This window comes from Rhipicephalus microplus, chromosome X (assembly GCF_043290135.1).
Source record: "Rhipicephalus microplus isolate Deutch F79 chromosome X, USDA_Rmic, whole genome shotgun sequence".
In the NCBI taxonomy this organism is placed as follows: Eukaryota; Metazoa; Arthropoda; class Arachnida; order Ixodida; family Ixodidae; genus Rhipicephalus; species Rhipicephalus microplus.
The window spans coordinates 347,519,019-347,527,658 of NC_134710.1; the positions used below are offsets into that span (position 1 = coordinate 347,519,019).

An 8,640-nucleotide genomic window follows, 5' to 3' on the forward strand; every position below is an offset into this window, starting at 1 on the left:
GTGCTGCACGTGTACACAGCTTACGCCATGCAGCGCATGGCGAAAACTCTGGCGTGCCAGCATCGTATCCAACGCGGCCGCCGGAACAGTCCCACTCCTCTGAAGATGTGATAATATCATGAAATCAACGTGAAGCGGCAACACGGTAGCAAAGCTTAGCTTTCATTAGGAGCGTAGGTGCAATGCAGTTTTGAAATGAGAGGCCTAACGACGGTATCGGTGCCCAGGCGTCCACTGGGGCAGTCGCTGGCCGCAATGTGTGCGTCACCAAAGCCTCTTAAATCATCCTTTTTTTTGCAGTAAGAAATATTTTGTCGTTTACAAGACTTCTGTAACGGTAAACTGTTGGAACGGCATGCGGTCAGTTGCCATCCTATGGACGCGCTTCTAGCTTGTTTCACGGGGACCATTTCATATTCATTCACGTTTAACGCATCACTCTAATCAAAGACGTGGGTAATTGACAACACAGTGCTATTGAAAATTGTCGCTTGGACAAAGAAAGATCCGAAAAAGCTTTTTTTTATACAATTGGTTTGTTTTCGGCCACATTAGGTTCGCGGAGCTTTACGCACTTTGGGGAAGTTTTTTTCCACATACTGTAGCCTGTATCGGTCACATGCAGACGTTCACTAAAGGTGATTATTGCTCTCATGACGACAGAGTTGTGAATTCTTCTTTTAAAAAAGAACTAATGTGAATTGAGCGAAGCCACGCAAGCGCATCAACAAGCCGAGACACCCTGGCCACATGTAAACAGTGCCGACGGCGTATCTTTATCGCTACAATATGCAGTGTAACCAGAAATAAAATACCATGCACTGCAGGTGTGGACAAAGTTTTTCAACCCGTTGAATCGTCCTATGCACTGGGGATTCGTGCCAAACGCCAATATACTTGAAGCACGCTGCAAGCAGCCGCCCCAGCCACGCTTAAGTACTCCAATTAAGATGGCAGCAGTGCCTCTGTCAGAGACCGGCGCATGCGCTGATCATCTGGTGAGATCGGTATATTGTGGAAGTTGATAGGATTTTCGTCAAGCGTATGTTTGCGTAGGTGTGCCTATACAGGGTGCCCCAGCTATATTTAGCCAGAGTTAAAAAATATGCCAACACACGCAAACACGACGCTACCGAATGCCACTTGCTGACCATTATCTGGAGTTAGTCAGATTATTTTTGTGTTCTAAAATATGGTGTAATTACATCTGTTTACTAACCATTGAAGGAACAAAGATTGATAAAAATTTCATTCAGAAAGTTATAGATTGGTTTGCAAATGGTGTGTATTGTTTTGGACATTTCTATTTGCTAATTATTAGTGTTTTTCTACAAACAACAAAATCCCGCGAAATAAAAAAAGTACTCTGCGACAATCTCACTCACGTGCCAGTACGCACGATTATTCTAGTGCTCCCTAACGTTATGCGTACGAACGACCACAGGATTTGCCCCGTTATGCTGTCTGGACAAGGCCGCAACGATAGTGGTGGCTTTGCGATGAACACGTTTTGCTATCGACCACAAAAGCGAGAACCACTGTGACTGTCCTGCGCTGTTATGAATGGATGCAAGGAAAGAGTATCATTTTTGGTCACATCACACCTATTTTAACAATATATAGTAGGTTTCTTAGAAGACCACGATGCATATCCTTAGATATCCAACATTGTTTCAAGTTGATTGATTGATATGTGGGGTTTAACGTCCCAAAACCACTATATGATTATGAGAGACGCCGTAGTGGCGGACTCCGGAAATTTAGACCACCTGGGGTTCTTTATCGTGCACCCAAATCTGAGCACACGGGCCTACAACATTTCCGCCTCCATCGGAAATGCAGCCGCCGCAGCCGGGATTCGAACCCGCGCCCTGCGGGTCAGCAGCCGAGTACCTTAGCCACTAGACCACCGAACATTGTTTCAAGTGTAAGCTTTCTATGTCTACTCAATTATTCAAAACCATTACGCTGTTCACACAGTCGAATAATAAAGGAAACAAAATACGCTATATTTATTGATTTCTGGAAACCATTTCATAAGGTGTCGTATAATAATTAATTAATAAAAAAATTATTACAAAGCAATTACCAACAAGAGCTTAATTCAGGCGAGTTGGTTCATTGTGGTTGTATTGTATAACAGCACGACAACGGTAGGAAGGGACAAAATGAACAGGAAAGAGGAGTGACTGTGAACTGAATTTATTGAACGTGCTTATACTGCTTTTATACAGAGGCCAAGAACTGTGTGCTCATGTGCGATGGCACATGTGTGACCATGAATACTTGTGGCTTTCCCGATGAAAAATATGTTTTTATAATTATTATTTAATTGCCCCGCCGTGGTGGTCTAGTCGCTAAGATACTCGGCAAGGAGGTTTAAAAAAATTGCTGAAGTGGAAATTATCGCCCAAGAGTGAAGCCGTGCCTATGGCGAGGTGGCGGCTTCGGCAGCCATATTACTTGGGGCCTAACGAAGTATCACCCTTCAGTGATGAAGAATGGCACATTTTAATTTTTTTTGCAAGCCCAACGAGTTGTGCGTGGATACTTTTTCGGGTCTCATAGCGCTCCAAGTGTGTCCTAGTGTTTCTTTTTCTTCTTGGTAAGCCTGTCAGTAGAGGCAATGTCTTTAGGAGATTCGGTCATCCACACTCGTTTGTGTGTGTTATTTCGTCGGGAACAACTATCTTTTATTATAGAATTAACATAACATTTGCACTATTATATCTTGTTCCCTTGATTTTTTTGTGGGAACTACCAGAAAAGAGAATTTCTCCGACATCTTGGCAGGGCAAAAGCTGGCTTCACTACTGCTGGCAAGTTCTTGTGGTTGCTTCCAATTCAGCATTTTTTTCTTTAAACCTCCTTGGTACTCGGCTTTCAACCCGCAGGTCACGGGATCGAATACAACCTGTGGCAGCAGCATTTGCGATGGTGGCGGAAATGCTGTAGGCTCGTGTCCTCAGGTTTGAATGCACGTTAAAGAACCCCAGTTGGTAGAAATTTCCGAAGCCCTCCACTACGGCGTCTCTCATAATCATATAGTAGGTTTGGGATGTTAAACCACACATATATATCAGTCAATCTGTCTTTCATTCTACGTTCTTGAATTTTTTAAAATATCGTGTTTTATGGAACAAACGAATACATTACATTCCTTGCATTGTTCATCCATGTGGCTACCATAGCCATTCTTAACACTGTGCGCATGGTGTCTTGCTTGGTCATTGTAGCATTGGCCAGTTTCTCCTTTGTATATATTTCTACTTGTCAATGGCATCTCATACACAACATCAGATTGACATTTAGTAAACCTATTCTCGTGATGGATGTTGCATGATCGACGGTTTCTGTTTAACAGACACACACTTTCGAAAGTATTAAAGGGACGACAAATTGATTTCATATGTGGTCATTAGTTTTTTTCAAATGTGTGATACCTTATGTTCGTGTGAAGGAAACAAGTGTACACTTAAGGGCTCGTTTTGCTAGTTACACACAATATTAATGAGCTCTAATCGGCAATCATGCCAGGGAAAGTTGACGGGATGCTATATCAAATAATTGTAGTGTGAATGGGAAGAAACAAAAGTGGATAAAAACCTTGCCGTTGACAGAGACCAAATCTGCGACCTTCGAATAACGCGTCCAGTGCTCTACCAACTAAGCTACCATAGAGGCTATCCCTTTATCCACTTTATTGGGTATATATATGTGAACTAAACGTAGGAGTGTCAGTCAGTGCCACTTGTTGCCAAGACGGTGACTATAGAACACTCTTTTTCAATCTGTTTTGGCGTCACGTGGCACTTGATCTTATGAGAGGACAGCTGACCAATAATTGCTCGTATACTATCTGAAGACAACAAGTCTTCCAGAACGAGACCCTCGTTGTGAATGAAGGAAAGAAGTGTACGCTTTACACTTGTAATTTATGTTAGAAAAAACAATAATGAGATTAAACAGACAATCATGCCAAGGAAAGTACAGGGGATGTTATATGAGGTAATTGCAATGTAAATGTGAAGAAAGAAAAGTGGGTGAAAACATTAATTGCCGTGGGCAGGGACCGTGCCTGCAACCTTCAAATAACGCGTCAAATTTTCGGCCTGTTGGCCTGACGTACTACGTGGTCTTATTGCGAATGAGCAGATAACCATTATTATTTGGTCAGCTGCCCACTCAAACTAAGATCTAAGATTATATGTTACCTGATGCCAAAACAGGCAGAAGAAGATTGTTCTATTTTCACCGTTTTAGCTACAGGTGTCGCTGACGGACGCTTCCACGTTTAAGTCATAGGATATATATATATATATATATATATATATATATATATATATATATATATATATATATATATATATATATATATATATCTGACTTAAACATGCGCTCTCACGCTCTCACGTATCTAGCTAGATAGGATGCCTTTATTTTGTTTATAGTCGTGTAACAATGGCACCACTATTGTTTACAATACCAGCACCAGCAGTGGTAGGCATGTAAAGTATGCCGTACACGACTTCTAGGTTATGATGGTCATGTATACGCCTGACATTTGTGTTTGTCGTCAGTTCACGTCATGTAATACTGAATTTGGTATATGTAAAGCTAGAGAAGCGGCCGCGAGTGCGCTAAGAGCGTAGCATGTAGACATGTTTTACATGACACGCTCCTGTGGAAAATTCTATTTGGACATGTCGGTTACCTTCGTCGTCTATTTATGTCACGTGCTAAGAAACTTGGTATATGTGGAGCTATTGAAATGGCCGCGAGCGCACTATGAGCGTAGCCTGTAGTCATGTTTTACATGGCACGCATATCATGACTATCATGCTTGTAAATTTGATTTACCTTCGTCGTCTATTCACGTCACAGAATACCAAATTTGGTATATGTTAAGAGAGTGAAACAGCCGCGAGCGCATCATGAGCTTGGTATGAAGTCATGCATGCTCTTGCATTACACGCAAGTCATGATTATTATGTTGCACCAGTCATATACCATCATCACCCATTCACGTCTCGTAATACCAAATTTGTTAAATGTGAAGCTAGCGGAAAGACCACGAGCGCACCATGAACGTGGCTTGTAGTCTATCGTATATGACATGCAGATCATGACTTCCACGTCAGGGTCGTCTGTAATTTGTTTTCGTCATGCAGTCATGTCATACCTTACCACTTTTGCAATATGTCCACCGGAAGAGCAGCAAGGCCATGACGTGTAAGTCACGTCGTTAATGACATAAATATCATAAGTGTCAAGTTATATGACTAGTCATTTATGCGCGACATACAGTCTTGTGATGCCATACAATTTTTGGTATAGATCCCACTATTGAAACAGCTAGTAGAGCGAACAATTGAACAGCGGTTAGATAGATAGATAGATATATATATATACAGCTATAGATAGATAGATAGATAGAGATAGATAGATAGATAGATGAGATAGATAGATAGATAGATAGATAGATAGATAGATAGATAGATAGATAGATAGATAGATAGATAGATAGATAGATAGATAGATAGATAGATAGATAGATATGGTCGCTGATGTACGCTAAGAAACGCTTCGCACTTAAGAGAAAAATTTTCACCACATGTATTCAGGCCGCCCTTCTGAATCATGTAGCACAAGGGTCCGGTCAGTCTAACAAACCAAAGTAAAAGAACAAAGGATGCTGGATGTTCCAGCAGCATCACAATGTCCACTTGCAAAACTTTTCTGTGGAAAGTAAAGTTCAACAAAAGAGGACTAAAAGAAAAACGGAATTACCAAAGACATTTGCATGCGATACCAGACGTATACTGTCAATGTTTTATGTAAGTGAACATGGGAGCGCGTGGCCTGCGTGCTCCGGCGGCTGCTTGCAGCGCGTTCAAGCGGGAGTGGAAGCAACCACTGTCTCTTCTCGCGTCATCTCGCTGTGAGCAAAACAACCATTCAGTGCTGATATGGAACCGGCGGCAAGATTGAAATCTTCTCCCTCTTTACGGTGATTACTGGCGCTTGCGTAATCGCCTTGAGGGGGGAAAGGGTATGAATCTTGCCAGCGGTTGTCAGCAATGACTGCTTGTTTGGTGGCAGAACAATCCGCTCATGTGAAATATTGTGACAAACCCAGTATTTAACGCTAAGAGGTATCTTATCTTGATGATCAAGTGTGTCTAAATAAGGATTTGGCAAATGTTATTACATGCTGCAAAAAGTGGCAAGTGCAAATTAATATTTGATGCGACTCTTTTTATACGAATAATCAACAATAGAGAGCTTTAATTTATGCATATGTTGTGGATAATATATCACTATTAGAGGTAACACAACAAGTATTCAGATGAGCGGTTGACTAATAAGATTTCTTGTAATAAGCGCATGCGTACTGTTGTGTCTAGTTTTTTGCGCAAACTGTTTTTCTTGAGGCGCTCATTGAAATCTTGTACGCCTACTGTTTGTTTAATAACATACAACTCCTACTCTCGACCATTGTGGGAATATAAATGGTTATTCAGGGCACATTCACTGTATATAATAATAGAAAAAGAAGAACGCATACCGCATACAGTAGTCTGGTTCCATTTCAATTCCCACCGCCGCACAATTGTGACTGAGCTACTTAGACGAAGGCCACTACCTCCACGGACGGTGCGCCACCATGTTTGTCGTTTCAGTTATCTGTTTCAGCCCGTAAATGGTAAGTAAACTGCTAACACTTGCAATATTTTACTCATTCATCAGGTTATCATAAGAGATGCTTTAACTATAGCTTCTATTAACTCAAAGAATAACTGTTTTAAATATTATTTCCTAGGACAATAACAGATACGAACAATTTAATGCTGAAACTGTTATGCTAAACAACTGAGCAATGTTAGAAAAATATATGAATACAGGATGAATTTGTGTTTTTTGATTTCATGTGTTCGTTAGCAGTGTTATTTGAAATAAATCCAAACGTTTAAACAATTATTCCAATTGTTATGAACTTGTACGTGCTAAAATGCTTGTAAATTTTTATGCATAGCCACACTGGCAAGATCTGTTAGCAGATCACTGTAGCTAAAATAAATAAATATATAAAAACAAATAAGCTGTTCTCAGCTTCTAGTCCTGACTACCGTCGCCTATTTTCACACGAAAAGACAAACGAGTGATAGTTTGGTTTTTAATCTATTTATTTGTTTATTGACTAACAGCCATAATTTCCTTTTCCTTTTCACGCATCGGTATACTCCAAATTGTAGAATACTATTTTCATCAACCCTACGCCAAATATCGCTAATAGAAAAGTGATGATGCGGAACAGCATAGACCTTCGAACACAGACATTGTTTTACTCAAGTGCTAATCGTGCTACTATTGCAGAAAATACACAATTTCATATAATAAGGAAAACAAGGCACTCACCCACTGTGCTTCCGGCTCGCTTGGGATTTGTAGACAGAGAATGCAAGAAATAGCGCGGTGTAAAAAGCAGAGCACAACAGCCTCCTGGACCTGGAATGTCTTTGAGGCTCCTGAATAACTCATACTGGTGCCAGCACCACAGCACTAACTTTGCGGCACCGTAAGCAAGCAGGAGGGCCGCGAGGGCTCTACAGGAAAGCCAGAGCCACAGCGAATAGGTTCGAACCGACGCCACTGTATTCATCATAGCTTCGAGAGTACGGCTGCCCAGACTTTGTCCTGGGCTCGCGGGTCGGATGCGGCGCAGTGGGGCCAGACTGCCTTCATCACCACCGTAGCGCCATGCCAAGAAGTCGAATAGGGAAATGAGCATGCGACTAGGAGGGAAAACCTGTAGGCTGCCTGTTGGCTCGCGCATAGCAGGACGATGCTGGGCCGAGTGGTGACGAATGGTACTTTCTTTATGTCTCGCTTCGTTTGTCTTTCCCGGCACTTTTTTTTCGGCAGCCATAAATTGCCCGGCAGTCTGCGAGAATATCTGATAATGGAGTGAAACGGCGTGACGGTCAACACGGGCCGCTCCTTCGAGGCGTCGATACGTGTTGACGGCACGCCGGCCGAGCGTACACGCTCGCTGATCTTGCACCATTTGCTTTTCTTCGAGTGATCCACCAAGCTTTCGCTCTTTCAGAGTGGTATCTTCGCCTAAAGCTAGGCTTTCCTTTCGGTCTCAGGAACCGTTTGTACTAAAAAAGAATGAAAAAAATATAAACTTCAAATTACCATTACACATTGCAGGTGACAGTGTCTGCGACGCGATTCATACTTGTTTCGTGCCTCGCAAAAAGATGAAGGTACGTGAGCGACCATATTCACACCGAAAGCACCGAGTCCAGTCTCTCTCTCTGTGTACCGAAGCTCCCAAAGCGCACAGAGTGCAAACATGCCTGGCTGGCTGGCGGTGTTTGTTCTTTCGCGAGAAAGAGGAATGTTTGCTTGCTGCCGGTGAATATTTTCCGTCGACCAGACAGTTTCCGTACCATGAAATCTTCCGTTCCTGTAGACGATCCTATTCGTAACACACAGACAATCATTCCCATTCTAGTTTTTCTTTTATTGCGGACCGTGGCCAGCGCCTAAATTTTCCTGTGCTTTCAAGAACTTCTTTGGAGCTAATCGTGCCCCTGAGAAAAACAATTGCTTAGCTACCTGAGGCAATTG

General features: G+C 42.1%; 1 protein-coding gene across 2 annotated transcripts in view; it reads right to left on the reverse strand.

The window, feature by feature from the left end:
• The window catches only part of LOC119161155 (cytochrome P450 4V2), a 52,784-nt gene extending 44,511 nt beyond the window's left edge, over nt 1-8,273 (reverse strand). Inside the window, exon 1 of one of the 2 annotated variants that reach the window (XM_075879839.1) lies at nt 7,420-8,273. In XM_075879839.1, coding sequence (XP_075735954.1) covers nt 7,420-8,068 — 649 coding nt within the window. In that variant the 5' untranslated portion in view covers nt 8,069-8,273. The remainder of the gene's footprint in view (nt 1-7,419) is intronic. The other variant, XM_037413507.2, reaches the window with a different exon arrangement.
• Nucleotides 8,274-8,640: the final 367 nt, after the last annotated feature.